The sequence below is a fragment of the Mobula birostris genome, chromosome 3 (assembly GCF_030028105.1).
Source record: "Mobula birostris isolate sMobBir1 chromosome 3, sMobBir1.hap1, whole genome shotgun sequence".
Taxonomy (NCBI): Eukaryota; Metazoa; Chordata; class Chondrichthyes; order Myliobatiformes; family Myliobatidae; genus Mobula; species Mobula birostris.
The window spans coordinates 166,235,143-166,255,869 of NC_092372.1; the positions used below are offsets into that span (position 1 = coordinate 166,235,143).

The 20,727-nt window shown below is 39.4% G+C and overlaps 1 protein-coding gene and 1 long non-coding RNA gene across 6 annotated transcripts in view; one reads left to right on the top strand and one right to left on the bottom strand.

Moving 5' to 3' along the window:
• Positions 1-3,404, bottom strand: part of vopp1b (VOPP1 WW domain binding protein b) — a 52,490-nt gene extending 49,086 nt beyond the window's left edge. For both annotated transcript variants that reach the window (XM_072253625.1, XM_072253624.1), the window contains exon 1: positions 3,233-3,404. In XM_072253625.1, the coding sequence (XP_072109726.1) occupies positions 3,233-3,292 (60 nt within the window). In that variant the 5' untranslated portion in view covers positions 3,293-3,404. The remainder of the gene's footprint in view (positions 1-3,232) is intronic.
• LOC140195396 (uncharacterized) overlaps positions 3,016-20,727 on the top strand; it is a 30,652-nt gene continuing 12,940 nt past the window's right edge. For 2 of the 4 annotated variants that reach the window (XR_011885460.1, XR_011885461.1), the window contains exons 1-2: positions 3,016-3,257; positions 13,617-13,720. This is a non-coding gene — a long non-coding RNA (uncharacterized lncRNA). Of the gene's footprint in view, positions 3,258-13,616; positions 13,721-17,569; positions 17,828-19,617; positions 20,208-20,727 lie in introns of those variants that run through there. The other 2 variants (XR_011885462.1, XR_011885459.1) reach the window with 2 other exon arrangements.

Sequence of the window (20,727 nt, forward strand, 5' to 3'; positions counted from 1 at the left end):
TTCCTCCGCACTCCCACTCCGATTCTCAGACTTCCTTCTCCGAAGTACCTGCCCAGGCAACTGTAGGAGTTGCAATAGCTGATCTTTGCACTTTTTTTTTGCTTTATTGTAGTTCAGAAGCCCAAACTCTCCAACTAAAAGCTCACCCAGAATCACCCCGTGTTATCACTATCTCTGTTACCATTCTGTCATAAGCAATCTGTTCTCTTCACTGCTCCCATTTCTTTGCAACTTAAAACATGTCCAATTTCCAACCGAGTTCTGACCAATTGTCATTGACCTGAAACAGTAGCTTTCCTTCGCCAAAGATGCTGCCTGATTTGCTGAGCATTTTCAGCTTGTATTTACGGCTGTTATGGTTGGTACTCCAATACAAAATATACTTGAATTTCAATGGCTCCAAGGCCACTACCATATCCCAAGGTTGTGAAAGATGCTGTTAAAAAAAAACAAAAAAAACCTTTTAATAGAGAGCAACAGAAAAGGTGCTGAGGACCTCAGCAGGTCAGTCAGCATCTGTGGAGAGAAACCGACTGTGTCCAGATGAAAGGTCTCAACCTGAAACATTGTCTATTTCCCTTCACAGATGCTGAGTTCCTCCATCACTTTTTGTGTTGTTCCAGTTTCCAGCATCTTAAGTCTCCCATGACCCTGCCTTTCCATAGTGGAATATTTCTAGAACTGAAAAGGTAAGTTTTCAAATTAGAAAACATAATTCTACATCAGTCCAAGAGCAATAAGTGAAAATCTGTTATTTGGAGTGCATCCAAATTTGAAAGTCAGACAGTAATAAATACAGCCAAATAATTCATATTTGGTTATATTACAGATCCATTAGTAGGTACATGGATCAGTTGGTATTGATCCTTGGTTGTACTTTCACCACCCATCTAGTTCTTACCGTAAAAATGCACGTTCAATTAAACTAAAAATAATTTACTGTGATGTTTTTGATATTTGAAACTCAAGTTGCCTCTATTTTATAGATGACGACTGATTGACATTTTGAAAAGTGCATGTCAGATTACTAAATGTCAAGACAGCTTACCTTTAATTAAACAGTTTCAACTTTAGACCAAAATTAACTAGAAAGGATCCAGTTAAAAAAATTAGAGGTACCAAATTCCCAGATGCTAATTCATGGCAATTAAAATATTGTTTTATAAACCATAAAATTGTATCAAAATAAAAAATAAATTAAAATCTCCCTTCAAAGTGGCAGCTACATAATGCCTCTTAGACCTGCAGTCCCAACACCAATTCTCAGAGGAGAACATCGCAAACTTCTCTCTAGTCTAAAAATCAGACATTAGAAGAATTTCTGTTCTTCACTAGTTCCTTTACCATGCTGCATTCATCTCTTTAATCCTATGGACTTAAACTGTGATAAAACACCTTTTAGTATCTATATGTAGTATCTCTGGCACTACCTTCAGCAATCCACTGTCATATCTATGAAATTTACTCATCTACATTTAAGTCAATGTGACCTCCATTTCTTAACATACATTTCCCAAAACACAAGCATCTGAAATTGTTTTGGTGAGTAAACATCTAAAACTGGATGTATTGAAGTAAAACTAGTTGAAAATGTCAAATTACTCCATTATCCACTTTGGTCACATGATCCCTTATTGGTACTTTTTCCACTACCCTTCCATATGTCTAGTGTTATAGCCATGTTAATAAACAACCACAAATGTTATTATATAGCAGCAGTTACTAAATAGCCATCAAGAAAGGAAGTTGAACAATCATTTTCTCCTCAGTCTGTGTGTCAAAAACAATTATGGTCATTCTGACAGACAAGGTCATCTGAGCATTCTCTAGTCTATATATCTCAAACCTAATATTTAAACAGCTACCAGGGAAAGCAGATTACTTTAGAATTGTGAGCACATCATTCTCTGCTCCATTTAGTTAATATCACTAAAAAGCCACAATTCAAACACAAAACTACCTATTTTATGTAACTACAGATAAGTGTTGCTTTGCTAATTACATTCCAATTTTTTCTCCATTAACCATTGACAATAATTATGTCAATAATTTTACATTGCTGTATTTTGTAGCAGATTCAATATACTTGAGAGATTCATGTCCAGCACATTTTTCCAAATTGAATACATGTTCTGATGAAGTCTTCAACCTCAACATTTACTCTGATTCTCTTCCCACAACTGCAGCCTGACTTCCAACATTTTGTTTTAAACATTCAAATATTTTCTTCATTTCCAAAGATATCATATATTATTGGCAATCTGGGTATCAAATTCACACATGAATTTCCAGAGGCCAGCTTAAAGTTTGATGCTGCAGTTTGATCCAACACATTTTCAACAGCTGCCATTGAATAACAACCATGACTTTTCTTGCAACAAACGATGGGGCACATACCATTACTCCAATTAAAACTGAGTCACATGGAATATTTAGTCTATGAGTGGCATTCTGAAAACAATATTTTTATTAGACCTTTAACTGCAATGTGAAAATACTGCTTTAATCCACTAGAATGCCATTTAATTTCTATGTTATAGTCTAATCTGTTGGCAAAAACTTGTGAAACAAAAAAAAATTAAAATGACAGATGAAAAATAAATCCCAAGATAACGGTATAACGAAAGAGCCAGCATTTATAGAAAGAATATATAAAATTTGTGATTACAATCCAATACAAACTACACCTATGACAAAAATATTTTCATTGATAAACCATCACGACTTATCTTCTACAATTTCCAGACATTTATGTAACGGGATACTGGATAATTAACAGATTCTATGACCCCGGACATCGTAAAATTGCAGAGGGTTTAATGATTTGGGGGTATAACTAAGTTTCCAACCCGATCTAGAATAGCTTGTCGCCGCAAACTCAGTTCCGTTTCTGCACATTGACCACGATACATATTCGATGTGTGAGGATTGCCTGTTTAAAACAAAACCTACAGCGGATGCAATGTACGTTTCCAATCCCACGTTCACAGAAACAAATGCTCTTCCATAGTGGGAGATAGGGAAAGGAATGGACGGCTCCCACCCAAGCATCGGGTCCTTCCCCGGAACCCGCCAGACTCAGCCGGTTTGATTAAGACACAAGCTGCAAGACTCCCTCAAACTGTCGACATCGGCCGAGCCGCCTCACTGCCAGCTCGGCTGCTCCGGGGTTTAACAGTTGCTCCGTCCTCCCAGTCCCGCTGTGTAAACGGCCCCGGTCGCAACCCCTCACCTCCAACAGCAGCAGGATCAGGCAGGTAATCGCCGAGCTCGGCCTGGAACTCCCGGCCATCGCGGCCGCGAAAACCACCCCACTACCGGAGCGGGGCCAGAGCACTCAAGCAAGTCTCATGTTCCGGAGCGACCAAGTGTGCTGTTATAATTAGCCTTATGTAATGGACCGCCCCTTCTCGCGCGCACACGAGCCGCCGACGGCGCGCGCGCACACGAGCCGCCGACGGCGCGCGCGCACACACCCACGAGCCGCCGACGGCGCGCGCACACACTCACGAGCCGCCGACGGCGCGCGCGCACACGAGCCGCCGACGGCGCGCGCGCACACACCCACGAGCCGCCGACGGCGCGCGCACACACTCACGAGCCGCCGACGGCGCGCGCGCATCGACCAAGGAAAGGCGATTGGAGGGATCCTGTACAACTCGGCAGAGGAGTGGGAGGGGTTCGTGGTGCCGAACTAGCGGGTGTTCCGGACTATTGGATGTTATAAAACACAGTTTTCTATTTATTTTTGCTTTAAGATGTTACAGGGTGGAAATTATAAGATTTATAGAGAGCTATTAGGTTTCAGGAGAATGCAAGAAATAGAAACGGGTTATTTTCAAGTGAACCTGGGGGAAAGAACCAAGGGAGTTTCAATGGCATAGGAAATCAGAATCAGGGGAGCTTGAAGTGAATCTGGGCCACCAGTCATGGAAAGGAACACGGGGAACCGGACCACAGTGAACAGGAAAAAAAAGGAGCCAGTGTCTGGAAAAAAAACGGAGGAATGAGGCCCTGGGTTTCTGAATCCTTGGTTTCTATTATAGAAGGAATAAAGGTGATGATGCGAACTTGTGCGAGTCTGAGTAGTGAGGAGGATTTGGATGTAGGAGTAAAACACTCTTACTACAATAAAAGGAGTCTTGGTGACACCACAGCTGGAGTATTGTGCATAATTTTAGTCTGCTTACCTAAACAATGATGTATTTCATGGGAGTGTAATGAAGATTCACCAGAGTGATTGCTGGGATAGCAGTTCTATTATATGGGGAGACACTGAGTAAGCTAGACCTCTGCTTGAGGGCTTGACGGAGTAAATATGGGGAGCATGTTTCCCTGGTTAATGATGCTACAACTGGAGTGTCATAGTTTCAAAATAAAAGATAAGCTATTTAGGATAAAGGAGAAGGAATGTGTTCACTCAGAGTGGTGAATTTTTGGAATTCTCTACCGTCACCCCCCCACCACAAAGCCTGTGGAGGGTCAGTCACTGATTGCATTGAAAACAGAGATCATTAGTTTTCTGGATATAGCAGAATTAAGGAATGGAAGGATAGTATTGAAAATATTATTGAAGTAAAAGATCTTTTGAATGGCAGAGCAGACTTGAGTTTCTGAAAAGCCTACTCCTGCTTCTATTTCTTGTTATCTAGATATTTTATTGCAACTACACATGGTGTTACCATGTGTTAGATCTCCAGTTTGTCCCAGAATAAATAGTGGATCTGTATAATACATAACAGGGAGATGATAGACAGATTGATACCTTTGGAGCCATTAACTACGGTGACGTAATTTTGTTTAATACAAGCACAGCTTGGAATAAATAACTGTATCCTGGATGACTTTCTCATTGCTTTGGGTCAGGAGTTTTGTGAGGTTTAATTCAAATGAGCCAATTCTCCCTCTGATGTAATGACAATATATGGAAGAACAGACATGCACAAACCAGAGGATTCAAGGTACAGTTTGTGTATTTTCACCCACAATGGAAGATGCTAATGCTGTAGTTAACCCAACTTAAATTAGGTCAAAAAAATTAACCACACATACTTCACCCATTTGTTCTCTGCTGGGAAAATTTCTATGAGGTCAGCTATACAGTAATAACCTCCATTGCAGAATAGCCTGACAAAATTTGCTTTTCTGAGCAGAGATGAGAAGACTATTTAAATAAGGTTTTGGAAAACTGTGCGTGTGTTTGTACATCAGCAAGAATATTTTATTTATTTTAAGCAAGGAATATGGAAGTAGCAGATAAAGCTAATAATATATATCTAACAAAGCTATTTGTTAGATATTTGCTATTGTATGTTAGTATTTTAGAAAACAACCAAGATAAAACTTATTTGTTTGGATAACACACAAAATGCTGGAGGAACTCAGCAGGCCAGGCAGCATCTATTGGGGAAAAACACAGTCGACGTTTCGGGCTGAAACCCTTTATGTGCATTATCCATGCGCTTTTGTTTATAGTTACCATTTCTCCAATGTATGTGTAAGCTGCATGTACTACCCTGGTTAAAGACCATGCTTTAATTTATTAATACAGTTATGCTGCTGGGCATTTTATTTTCTGCAGATTTTCTCAAAATGCAATAAGTAGTAAATATGCATGGGTATATCGGTAATCATACAAGTAACAGCCCTACTTCCTCTTAAAGAAACATTCAAACTTTTATGTTTGTGTTTACCTCAACCATATTTACCCCAAACAGTTTTATTTATTGGAAATGACCTTTTCATTGTTATTCCCAAGCATTGTCGAATTACGTTGCTATTAGCTTGTATGCACTGTAATAGCTAACTTATGAGTCTACGGTGAGAGGGTTACATGCATAACGTATGCTATAATTTACTGATCTCACAATAACAATAACCAATATAATTAATACACACAAAATGCTGAAGGAACTCAGCAGGCTGGCAGCATCCATGGAATAGAGTAAACAATTGACATTTTGGGCTGAGACACTTTATCAGGGCTAATATAGTTATGAGTGACACCTTGTTGGGTCAGTGAAGCAATGAATTTTTTTTTGATCTCAGCCAAAAAGTCGAGAAGTGATTGAATATTTTAAACTGTAGACAATTGTAATTACGTTCAATATATAGTACCCATGTTTTTTTAATGTCAAGTTACATATAAGTCTAATCCAGTGCGAGTGAATCTAAGAGCAGATCACATGTAAGGAAAGTCATATAATTTGCTGGAATTTTCCAGTAGCGTAAGAGAATAAACACTTTTAAAATTAAATATCTGCATGCTAATAGTTCATTTGAATTGCATAGTTTCAAAGCTAACCACAAAATCCTTCTTCAGGAATTTTGAACAGACAAAACTTACATAGATTTTCATAATTAGTAAGAAGTGCGCCCCAAACAGAGATGTTACTCCAGGGCTCTAAGAATTAGTCTGAAGCAGTTGACTCAGTGAAATTGTTTTCTATTTATCTTCAGAGGAACAATAAACCATAAAGTAGGAATGCTCTGAGCCATATATACTCAGTGGCTACTTTATTAGTACACCTGTACACTTGCTCAATAATGCAACTATCTAATCAACCAATCATGTGGCAGCAACTCAGTACAAAAAAGCATGCAGACATGGTCAAGAGGTTCAGTTGTTGTTCAGACCTGACATCAGAATGGGGAAGAAATATGATCTAACTGACTTTGACCGTGGAATGATTGGTGCTAGGTGGAGTAGCTTGAACATCTCAGAAACTACTGATCTCCTAGGATTTTCACGCACCACAGTCTTTACAGTTTACAAAAAATCCAGTAAGTGACAATTCTCTGAGTGAAAACACCTTGTTAATGAGAGAGGTCAGAGGAGAATGACCAAACTGGTTCAAGCTGACAAGAGATGGACAACTGTGGTGCAAATATTACTTGCTGTTTAACAGACCAATTACTGGATATTATCCGGGTTTTGCAGGCGTGACTGCTTCAATTAAACACTGTTCAGTCATCAGTGCATGACTCTACCTCTGATCTCATGAAGGAAAATGATTATTGATGAAGTGATTGAAAATAATTGGATTTTGGAATTCCTTCAAAGCTGATTTGGAGCTGGTATTGTAGGTGGGCACAACCATATTTTTTTGTGCAACATACAAAATGCTGGAGGAATTCAGCAGGTCACATAGCATCTACGGAGAGAAATAGATAAGCAGAATTTAGGTTTAGACTGATGAAGGCCCTTGACCTGAAATATTAACTATCCATTTCCATCCCGAGCTGCTGCCTAATCCACTGGTTTCCTCCAACATTTTGTGCATTGCTCCAGATTTTGAGCATTTTTCTCCTTTCTCCATGTTTTCTGAATCCGAGTCATAGACCAGTACTGCATGGATACATGCCTGTCATTCCAATGAATCCATGTCAGCTACAGTACATACCCAACTTGTCCCAATTCTTTGTGTTTCACAATATTCCTTTAGGCCCCGACCCTCCATGTACCAATCCAAGTGTTTCTTAAATTATACCATTGTACTCAAGCTAATCACTTTTTCTGGCAGCTCGCTCCACATACCCCACCTATGTCTGTATGAAAAAGTTATGCCTCAGGTGTTGGGTCCCTCTCAAATCCTTCCCCACACCGCAAATCCATGCCCTGTAGCTCTGGATTTCCCAACCCCAGGGAGAAGACCACAACCTTCCAACCCATCTATGCCCCTCATTCTCTTGCAAGGTTTGACTCTAACGGTATGCCTTTCCCTTAAAGCCCTTTGACTTGGAGATGATAAACATGAAGGAAAAGAGAGCAAAAATTCCTAAAGTAAATCAGTAGATAAAGCTAGGGATTACAAAAATAATAAAAAGTAAATGCTAAAGAACCTACACATGAAACAAAACAGAGAATACAAATAGAAATAGATAGGTACTATATATTCTGATATCCATTTCAGTGACATGCTGCAGGACAACATAGACTGGAACATGGTTATTAAAGGGTACATAATTTTAAAAAGAGGGAGTAGAGCTAGGAAAAGATGGGGGAAATTGCACTGCTAATTCGCATTCAAGAGAAATTTCCTAGTTCAGAAAACCAGAATGCGAAAGTAGTTGTGGGAAAGGTACAGAGACCTCCTAATAGTCGCCATGTCTTTGGGCAGGGCATAAAAGAAGAAATTATATAAGTAGTCAAGTATGGTGAAGTACATAGGGGATTTTAATCTACATATAGATTGGAAAAATCAGATAAATAAAGGTCACCAAGATGCCATCAAAGGCTTTGCAGAGCAGCAGGTTCTAAAACCAACCAGAGAGCGGGCTACTCCAGACTCCAGACAGGTATTGTGCAATGAGACAGGATGATTAAATCACTTCGGCAACCCTAAGTAGTGAGATGATTGATTACTATATGAGGACATGAAAGCAAAGCTATATGAACTGAACTGACAGATTAAGTTAAAACATCAGTCAGTTTAGATGCGGTGGCACACATTTTCAGGGATCTTTCTGAATACGTCATAGATGCAATGCAATGCAAAAGAAAATTCCAAAGGGAGAACCAACATCCATGGTTAAGTAAAAGGTATTATAGATAGTAGCAAACATGCAGAAAAAAGGCATATAATTGTGCATAACAAGTAACAGGTCAGAACATGGAAAAGCAACAAATGTCAAGTTGGATTTCTTTTTCTTCTTTGAACATGTGCAGCTTCCCCACTTGAAAGAGATTGAATGCATCTACCCATATAACCATATAACTGTATAACAATTACAGCACAGAAACAGGCCATCTCGGCCCTTCTAGTCCGTGCCGAACTCTTACTCTTACCTAGACCCACCGACCTGCACTCAGCCCATAACCCTCCATTCCTTTCCTGTCCATATATCTATCCAATTTAACTTTAAATAACAACATCGAACCTGCCTCAACCACTTCTACTGGAAGCTCATTCCACACAGCTACCACTCTCTGAGTAAAGAAGTTCCCCCTCATGTTACCCCTAAACTTTTGCCTTTTAACTCTCAACTCATGTCCTCTCGTTTGAATCTCCCCCACTCTCAATGGAAAAAGCCTATCCACATCAACTCTATCTATCCCCCTTATAATTTTAAATACCTCTATCAAGTCCCCCCTCAACCTTCTACGCCCCAAAGAATAAAGACCTAACTTGTTCAACCTTTCTCTGTAACTTAGGAGATGAAACCCAGGCAACATTTTAGTAAATCTCCTCTGTACTCTCTCAATTTTATTGACATCTTTCCTATAACTCGGTAACCAGAACTGTACACAATACTCCAAATTTGGCCTCACCAATGCCTGATACAATTTAAACATTACATCCCAACTCCTATACTCAATGCTCTGATTTATAAAGGCCAGCATACCAAAAGCTTTCTTCACCACTCTATCCACATGAGATTCCACCTTCAGTGAACTATGCACCATTATTCCTAGATCTCTCTGTTCTACCGCATTCTTCAATGCCCTACCATTTACCATGTATGTCCTATTTTGATTAGTCCTACCAAAATGTAGCACCTCACATTTATCAGCATTAAACTCCATCTGCCATCTTTCAGCCCACTCTTCTAACTGGTCTAAATTTCTCAGCGAGCTTTGAAAACCTACTTCATTATCCACAACTCAACCTATCTTAGTATCATCTGCATACTTACTAATCCAATTTACCAACCCGTCATCCAGATCATTAATGTATATGACAAACAACATTGGACCCAGTACAGGTCCCTGAGGCACGCCACTAGGCACCGGCCTCCAATCTGACACACAGTTATCCACCACTACTCTCTGGCGTCTCCCATCCAGCCACTGCTGAATCCATTTTACTACTTCGATATTAATGCCTAACAATTGAACCTTCCTAACTAACCTTCTGTGTGGAACCTTGTCAAAGGCCTTACTGAAGTCCATATAGACAACATCCACCACTTTACCCTTGTCAACTTTCCTAGTAACCTCATCAAAAAATTCAATAAGATTTGTCAAACGTGACCTTCCACGCACAAATCCATGTTGACTGTTCCTAATCAGACCCTGTCTATCCAGATAATTATATATTCTATCTCTAAGAATACTTTCCATCAATTTACCCACCATTGACGTCAAACTCACAGGCCAGTAATTGCTAGGTTTACTCTTAGAACCCTTTTTAAACAATGGAACAACATGAGCAATACGCCAATCCTCCGACACCATCCCCATTTCTAATGACATTTGAAATATTTCTGTCAGAGCCCCTGCTATTTCCACACTAACTTCCCTCAAGGTCCTAGGGAATATCCTGTCCGGACCCAGAGACTTATCCAGTTTTATATTCCTTAAAAGCACCAATACTTCCTCTTCTTTAACCATCATAGTTTCCATAACTTCCCTACCTGCTTCCCTTACCTTACACAATTCAATATCCTTCTCTTAGTGAATACCGAAGAAAAGAAATTGTTCAAAATCTCCTCCATCTCTTTTAGCTCCACACATAGCCGTCCACTTTGATTCTCTAAGGGACCAATTTTATAACTGCAGAAACCCTTTGGATTTATGTTCACCTTACTTGCCAAAGCAGCCTCATATCTTCTTTTAGCTTTTCTAATTTCTTTCTTAAGATTCTTTTTACATTCTTTATATTCCTTGAGCGCCTCATTTACTCCGTGCTGCCTATATTTTTTGTAGATCCCTCTCTTTTTCCAAACCAAGTTTCCAATATCCCTTGAAAACCATGGTTCTCTCAAACTTTTAACCTTTCCTTTCAACCTAACAGGAACATAAAGATCCTGTACCCTCAACATTTCACCTTTAAGTGACCTCCATTTCTCTATTACATTCTTCCCATAAAACAATTGTCCCAATCCACTCCTTCTAAATCCTTTCACGTCTCCTCAAAGTTAGCCTTTCTGCAATCAAAAATCTCAACCCTGGGTCCAGTCCTGTCCTTCTCCATAATTATATTGAACCTGATGGTATTGTGATCACTGGACCCCAAGTGCTCCCCAACACATACCTCCGTCACCTGCCCTATCTCATTCCCTAACAGGAGATCCAACACTGCCCCTTCTCTAGTTGGTACCTCTAAGTATTGCTGCAAAAAACTATCTTGCACACATTTTATAAACTCCAACCCATCCAGCCCTTTTACAGAATGGGCTTCCCAGTCAATATGTGGAAAATTAAAATCTCCCACAATCACAACCTCTTGCTTACTACAAATTCTGCTATCTGCTTACAAATTTGCTACTCCAATTCTCGCTCCCCATTAGGTGGTCTATAATACTCCCCTATAAGCGTCACTACACCTTTCCCATTCCTCAATTCCACCCAAATAGCCTCCCTCGACGAGTCCACTAATCTATCCTGCCAGAGCACCCGCCGTTATATTTTCTCTGACAAGCAATGCAACACCTCCCCCTCTTGCCCCTCCGATTCTATCACACCTGAAGCAACGAAATCCAGGAATATTTAGTTGCCAATCACACCCGTCCTGCAACCATGTTTCACTAATAGCTACAGCATCATATTTCCAGGTGTCAATCCATGCTCTAAGCTCATCCATCTTTCTTACAATGCTCCTAGCATTAAAATAGATGCATTTAAGAAACTCTCCACCTCTTAATCCTTAATGGAGCAAACAACTTTGTTACCTTTTTCTTCCTTCTCCCCTACATCTTCAGTCTGAGTGCACCCAATCTCTGTCCCCTGCCTATCCTCCCTCACACACTGTCTATTAGCTTTCTCTATTTGTGAACTAACCTCCTCCCTCCTAGTCTCTTCAATTTGATTCCCACTCCCCAACCATTCTAGTTTAAAGTCTCCTTAGTAGCCTTCGCAAATCTCCCCGCCTGGATACTGGTCCCCCTAGGATTCAAGTGCAACCCATCCTTTTTGTATAGGTCACATCTGCACCAAAAGAGGTCCCAATGATCCAAAAACTTGAATCCCTGCCCCCTGCTTCAATCCCTCAGCCACGCATTTATCCTCCACCTCATTGCATTCCTACTCTCACTGTCACGTGGTACAGGCAGTAATCCTCAGATTACTACCTTTGCGGTCCTTCTTCTCAACTCCCTTCCTAACTCCCTATATTCTCCTTTCAGGACCTCTTCCCTTTTCCTACCTATGTCATTGGTACCTATATGTACCACGCCCTCTGGCTCCTCTCCCTCCCACTTCAGGATATCTTGGACGCGATCAGAAATATCCCGGACCCTGGCACCAGGGAGGCAAACTACCATCGGGGTCTCCTGACTGTGTCCACAGAATCACCTATCTGACCCCCTTATCACTACTGCCTTCCTCTTCCTTTCCCTACCCTTCTGAGCCACAGGGCCAGACTCTGTGCTGGAGGAACGGCCACTGTTGCTTCCTCCAGTTAAGCTGTTTCCCCCTCCCCCAACAGTACTCAAACAGGAGAACTTATTGTCAAGGGGCACAGCCACCAGGGTACTCTCTATTACCTGACTCTTCCCCTTCCCCCTCCTAACCGTGACCCACTTGTCTGCCTCCTGTGGCCCCGGTGTGACCACCTGCCTGTAACTCCTCTCTATCAACTCCTCACTCTCCCTGACCAGATGAAGGTCATTGCGCTGCAGCTCCAGTTCCCTAACGCGGTCCTTTAGGAGCTGCATCTCGGCGCACCTGGCGCAGATATGGACGTCTGGGAGGCTGGGAGACTCCAGGACCTCCCACATCCGACACCAAGAACAACAAGCTGCCCTCACACTCATACTTCCTCCTCTCCTCACATAACAGGAAAAAAAATGAAAACCAAACCTTCTTTCCCTCACTCGTTTCTGCCTAAGCCCGTTGAGCTAAAGCCCTTAGTCCTTCACTCTGCTCCCGGCTCACTCCGCTGCCCACTGTATAAGGCTGTGCTCCTTTTAAATCTTCTGCACTTCACTGCCTGACCTCACATGCCAGCACAGTCCCGCCTCTTTGAACTCTGATGAAAAAAACGAAAAATTCAAAATGACTTCTGCCGCACTCCCGCTCTGATTCTCAGACTTCCTTCTCCAAATTAAACCCAAATCAGGATTTCTGACCTTTTAAATCTTCCGAAGGTTTTTTAACTGGATTCACTCGATGACCAAACAACTTTTCCTTTTTCCTCCTTTTATTTTTCACAAGTGTGGCAATTTGTTAGTTCCATCAACCATTAGCCATTAGCCATTAGCCATTAGCCATTAATCATTAGTCATTAGTCATTAGACACTAGTCACTAGTCACCAGGTGAAAAAACTGGCTACCACTCCGGACCTTGTAGACTTGTAGACAGATTCGACCTACACAGTCTCCGCTCCCTAATAGACCATTATGTTTTCAAACCAGGTGACCCTTCCCAAAGGTTCCCGAGCTCTCCTTAAACCTCACGCCATTTCCCAGAAGCGCCTGCACACGATGATCCCCGTGACGTGAAGCTCGCCCAAAACGCAGTGACTGCAGTGCTCTTTTCCATGAAACAGTCTCTCAAGTTATTTAAAGTTCAGCATCTTACCGCAGACTCCAACGCTGCTCCCGGACTGCTGCTGTGATGCTGCAGGGTCCCCGCAATGTTCCGGGCAGGAGCCGCACTCAGGTAGTCAGTTCCATCCAGTCTATCAGTGGATTCTTGCTATTACCTTTAAATCTTATTTTCTTTTGCCTCTAGGTCCCAATACTTCCTAGAAACTCTAGTTTGACTTGACAACAAATGATGAAAAGATTCACAAGGAAAAACAAATGGAAACGTAAAGAGGTAGAAAGTAGGAGCAGGTATTGACTTTGGCTCTTTGAATTTATTTTATTACTTAATATGATAATGTCTAACCCTGTGACACAACACCATATTGCCACCATCTCCACATTATATAAGATAAAGCTAATCAGAAAGTTAATATGTATTTCTTATGATCTATGAATGAATTAACATAGTAAATATTGGTCTATGAAACACAAGTTTGAGGCAATAATAATGAAAAATGAGGATGAGGTTGGTTGTTTAATGGGCATATGAGAATAGGTTGCAATGCAAATGGATTGGTTGAAAAGCATTGACACAATGGGTAGAATTGACTCAATCCATGTTTAATAGTGTTGATTCAGTCACTACCTGCTTTCTGTATATATCTAGCGACACTTTTCCCACTTGTATACCAATGTACTGCCTCTGTTTGATCAATCCTGCTGCTGGATTGGTCACTATCCGAGCATGTGTTGATAGTTGACCATGTTCTCTTTAAGGTGTGATTCTGTGAGTACCACTATATCAGGCTTTTGTTTGTTTGGTCTGTGAGATATCTTGCAACTTAGATACCAATTGCCAGATGTTTGGGTGCCTGTGTTAGGAGTAAATTTGCCATATGTGAATTTGGTGCCTTCGTTAATATTGATGATTTGTCTGGCTTTCCTTCATTCTGTTTACTGTAGTCATTCTGATATAAGTGAGTGGCCGACCAACCACTGCAAAGGGTAATTAAGACTCAACAATAAAGCCAATGATCAGGAGTCAGACACCAGACAAATAGAGTAAAGGACAGTAGCTTTCCTTCCTGGTGTTAGTGAACCAGAACGTCTTTACAGTTTTTACAGTTTACAAAAAATCCAGTGAGCACAATTCTGTGAGTGAAAACATCTTGTTAATGGGATTTTCGTAACAATCCAGTGGTTTCCTGGCCATTTTTATCAAGACAATTTCTTTATATATATTTCAAGTAACTAGCTGCTATGGTAAAATTTGAACTTGTATCTCTGGATTGTTGCCAGATGGCTGGGTTAAGTAACATGGCAACATTATCACTTGTTGCCATGCTAAGATCTCAAATCCCAGAAGACGTGATTAATAAAACTCAACATAAGCTTGAAGAAGAATGCCAAACTGTTGTACACAACACTATTTTTGTCACAGCTTGAGTACTACATATGCTGAGGTACAGTGAAAAGATCATTTAATTGTATCAGCGTATCAGTACATTGAGGTAGTACAAGAAAGTACAATAATAGAAGGCAGAACAAAGTGTTACAGCTACAGAGAAAATGCAGTGCAGGCAGAAAATAAGGTGCAAGGCCAGATTAAGGTTTTATTGTACTACGGTATTGTTCAATAATCTTATAACAGCAGGTAGACACTGTCCTTAGGCCTGGTGTTACGTGCTTTTAGACTTTCGTATCTTCTGCCTGATGGGAGTGCATAAAGTGAAGAGGGAGTTAACTAGTGTAAACAGGAGGGTCTTATTTCCTTGAGTAGAAGCATCAAAAACAGGGTAATAGCAGATTTTTTTTCAGCTGGAGAATTTTAGGCTTTGAAAACAAACTCTCACCATATTTAATAAGCATTTGGAAGCACACTTAGAGAGCCGTTAACTGCACAAACAAGAATCTCATACAAGAAACAGGGTTAGATTGGGTGGAAATTTTTTGAACAACACATAACACAATGGACTAAATAGTGTCCTGCATCATAAATTTCTATGACATCTCATCTTCCAGTTTGACATATTACAATCTGACGGACTCAGTATCAAGTTTAATAATTTCAGACAACTATTCATTTTGGTCTTAAATCTCACATCTCTGCCATTTGTTTTATTTTTCTCAGTCTTAATGTGATATTTCAGATTTCATTTACCTCCTACTTACTTCGTATTTCACAAGGAAATAAGCTGTTCTGCCCATCAACTATCTGGCTCTTAGAGCAATCCGATCAGTCCCATTTTCCCATCTATTTCTCTGCAAATGATTGTCATGCTCTGACTTTCCACTGGTTCTCCCAACAGCCACCCCTGGCAAGATTAATTTACAGTAGCCAATTAATCAATCCAACAGCATGTCCTCAAATGTGCAAAGGAACTTCAGAACCCTGGGGAAACTCAAAGGCACCAGGAGAACACACAACCTCCATACAAATTGCACCAAGGTCAAAATCAGACCCAAATCACTGGTGATATGAGGCAGCAGCTCTTCTCACTTCACTGCACTACTTTAATATCACTTTTGTTCCTGTGAAATTCTGTAACCAGGAAAAGAGTAACAGTGGTAAAGATTGGGAACAGGTTCAATCTCCTACAAGCATTATAGTTGCATGTTTCCATCTGCTATTTTGGCAGGAGTTTTGTTTAAAATTCTTTGTTATTCTGTATAAATACATCTGTGCTCTTCAAATTCTAGCTACTTGCACATTCCTGATTATAATCACAGCAGTTCTGATGCTATGCTTTCAGCTCTCAATCCCTGAATCTCTGAAATATCCCCCCAGAGTGTCTCAGTCTCTCTTAATTCCCTTAAAAACCCGCTTTACACCCTACCTCACTGAACAAGTTTTTGGTCATCCACACTAATTTGTGGCCATCAAAAGTCTTGGGATGTTTTACTTTGTCAAAGGCTGAACGAGTTGTTACTGTTTTGTCTTTACTCTAAAAGACCACCATGGTGAACTTGCTGTAGACTATATCCATTGTTCTTTCTACACACAAACTAGCATTCAAGGCAGGTGATGTGAACCCCAAAACAACGAGAATACTCCTAAATATGACAATTTGATCAATTTTAAAATGGACAGAATTAAGAGAGTGGACACCAATTTGTTCAGTCACTTGACAGTGTTCAATCCATCTTTTCTATTCATTGACTTTATGTGAATCTCACTTTTTGATGAGAATGAAAAAAAAATGGATGTAAACCAAAATGTATTGTTAAGTACACATAAGGCAGCTGTTAGATCATCTCTGGACTAAAGAGCTGGCAGTAAACTACATATTTTGATTCCTGTGCTATTGCTGCAGCCCTACCATGGAGTGCTGCTATAAATTATAAATCTATATTGTTGACTATTGGCCCAATGTTAATCTATGTTCAAGTTAGCAGCTGAATTGAAATGGCTGCTTCAGTATTCTACTTGCCTTGCTACAATTTAAATTAACATATCCTTCATGAATGGTGGCAGTTGTCAGTTTCATTGCACCCAGAAGTGCTCATGATTGAATGGTCACTTATGTGTTTTTTGTCCAGATCATTTTTATGTGGTGACTAAAGTAACTGAGACAATGAACAATAATCTAGTATTACTGCTTACTATATTGATAATTTTGATCTGAGTCTTAGTATTCCCAATGAACTTGTTGTTAGGAGACCACAAATGAAGTACCACCATTTTATTTTCAATAAATGGTGTTATTTCTTTCAAGATAAAATCATTTCACTTATACTAAAGTGATAATGTAAATGAGTTACAGAAATTTATTCTCCAAGGTTGTGGAATATTGGCATTTCAATGTTAAAATTCAATACAGTGGATTCTGGTTAAATTGGGCCATCAGTTGATTAGGCAGGCATTTCCTTGGGATAACTCTTAAAGAACAAAAACAAATTTTAAAATATAGCCTTGATTTACTTTGTTTATTTGGGACACTATGCTGCTTAATTCAGGCAGGAGACGATTACTGAATATTTTCTAACTAGCATCAGTGGCTTTTGGCTGTTTGACACTACACTGCACTTAGAGCAAATAGTTTATGAATAGTATCACATGCGTGTTTATGTTCAAAAAGTAGCGATTTTTGTCATTGATGGTTGGCAAGTAATAAAGAGTAATATAATTCAGAACTGTTTTACTCACTGCGGTTTCAGATATTCAGGCTTGGAGATGCCAGAAATGGCCGGGAGTGAAAGTGAAATAATTTTACTACTTCAACAAGATAAGAACTACAAAGAATTTGAAGGCATCGATAATCATCTTGAATGTTACAATGAAATGATTTAGAGGATGCAATCATCAAAAGCACTGTTTAAATGAGGTCCACTATCTGCACTAGCTTTTGTTCATTTAGTCAATCAAAAGAATACATCAGCGTACACTGAATGAATTCCTCCATCAAAAACTACTAGCAAACTAATGCAGTTTTATCATAATGTAGTAATTTTGGTAGTGTTCTAATTTATTAATGATTTCATGTAAATATACAACTTGCTTCTCAGTTAAACGGTAGTTTGTCTTTTTTTATATACCTTTTTAACTATTTCCATGAAAATTCGGCTAATTGGGGCATCTGCTTAATTGGACCAAAATGTACTGGTCCCAATGTGTCTCAGTTAACTGGAATCCACTGTATTTGAGAGTTAGCTGCTAATGGCAAGAAAAATAACTCACATCATAACTTCCTTCTTTTTATTTCTGCCTTCATTTGAATTATTTCACATGAAAAGTAGATGAATACCTAAGGATAATAATCTCTTGTATATTATACAGCACCTTAGAGCTACTTCTTAATGACACAAAAATTCCTGTCAATCATTTATTTAGACTTGTCATTACTCCGTCCCATTTCTCTCAGCCTGTCTTTCTAATTGTACAATGGAAACCGATGTCATATTAATACAGTACATCTAGAATATGAATGACCAGGCCAAGTATCTGTTTCTCTCCTAAACAAATCAGTGAAGAATTCTAGAATATTCAATACAGGACCTGAACAAAGATGAGTTAAACTGATGAACCAATTGTTAGATAAGACTCAAAGAGAAATAAAATAGGAATTAAGAGAAATAGCACTGAAGAAAATAATTCTTTGTGAAATGTTAATCCCTATTAAAACCTGACAGATTAAAATTCCTACTTCTTAAAACTGTCAGTGCCCCTCCACAAACCAAAATTAAGTATCAGAACTTCACACTATTCATCCATTGGAACAAAAAGCCAACATCCAGGTTGTATATTGGTAAAGCTAACAGTGGAGCAGCATATGTCTACAAAGATTGGAATTCCCATTTTTAATAACATACCTGTTTTTAGTTACATATATTTTCTTCTGACATGCAAGGAGGCCATTTGGCCTGTTGCCTATTGCAACTCAGAGTAATTCCATTCCCCCACTGATACTGGACAACAAACTTTTTCAGAAGTGTTGCTTCCCCAGAACTTTGTTTATGATAGACAGCTTGCAGCTGAACACATATATAATTTCAGACTAGTTGTATCATGTAGGAATTTGCAGAAACAAGAAATTAATTTTTATTGAATATGATGTATTTAATTGCATGATGGTGCCAATGCTTTGCAATAGTTCAACTAAGCTAAAAATGTTTAGTAGGTGATTTTCATTTGTACTCAGTGTCTGAGGCTTGTCGCTTAAATGTCCAAAAATAATCAGCCAGCTCTGATAGATTCCAGTTGCCCTGATATCATTTCTCCATGACCTCAATATCCTGGTGAAATCTTTCACTATTCTTCTCACTGATAGCACCAAGATTTGCGGGGAAGAAGTCTAAATGGGAATGCAGAAAATTAATCTTTGTGACGTTGCATTTCATGGTTTTGTATGCTTGAAGTATGTTGTCAACCAGCTCCATGTAGTTTGGTGCTATGCAACATCCTTGAATGCCTTTCATCTGATTTTCTCTGGTCCCAGAAGGTCTCGAATTGCCTGTGATTAATGACCTGTTTGATTTGTGGACTAACAAAAATGCCTTCTTTAATCTTGGCATCAGGTATTCTGACTTGAACTATGAATTGAAATAACAAATATAGGCAATTTCAGAACAATGGTGTGTAATAAGGATTTTTGTGATCAACAGCACAAAATCTTTGTTGTCCAGTGTAATTATTCCTGTAACCTGTTGCCCTCACGTTCTAATGAACATTTTCAGGATCTAATTACTTGCTGACAATTTGTTTGTAGGTTAAATGGGAACTGTTAATGCAATGAGGGAGGAGCCAATGAACCCAGGGGATATCCACCTGGTCACAGGCAGACTGGAGCATACGAACTTCACACAGCACCCAAGTGCAGCATTTAAAACAGGTTGCCGGAGTTGAGAAGCAGAATTGCTGTGAGCTGAACCAGCATGCAGCCGTTAACAAAATCTCTGTTCCTGTGAAATCAGGTAACCAGGCAAATAACAATTATCCTGGTAGAATTTTGGAACAGCTTCAATTTCCTGCAAGGCTGACAGGACAACAACTCTTAACCATGTTATTCGAGCTTTTTATCAATTTGAGACATAACAGTGTACAAAATCTGAAGACTAATTGGTCCAAGTACTCTTCCTTCTCCCATCTTAGTCTGCAATTGTGGAAGTAACAGGATTGAAACATGTATGAAACATACTTTCTGAGAATATAACATTTGTGATTGTGCTTATTGTTGGTGCTGCAGGATAATAGTGGCATTAACAACAGAAGAGATAATGAACCTTGTTCAGAAATCTGTCAGGGAGTAAGTCCTACTCAACATGACGATGGAATACATCTGAATTAGAAACATCAATGCTGACAACTCCAAGTAAAAAATAAAATCTCTTGTGTTTGGATATCATTGTATATTGTGGCTTGTATTAGAATACTTTCTTAGAGAACCACAGTTCCAATTTCATTAAGACAAATATCTTGAATTTTTGTTCTGTCATTAAAATTTTAAAATGTCTGTGGAACCTGGATGACACACTTGAAAGAATATGAGGATCTGTAAAACTGCAAATCCATAGTGGTTATAGACCTTCCCATCCAATTCAGAACTCTCCTTTTAAAATGAATCAATGGTTTATTTTGAAATTCCAATATCCAACATGGAACAGATCAGGAAAGCATGTTTTGTCTTTGTTGTCTCAATAATGTGCTGTTGCTCTGGTTGGTTTCAATGTCTCCGGGCAAGGGAAGTGGAAAATATTAACTAGGCTTCTAGTTTTGCAATGATATTTAATACACCTGCTGGATATTCAGTGAAGGTAGGTTATAGCACAGATGGGGTGCCTCTCTAATTTCTCAGAAATCAAATAGTTTGCTGACATTC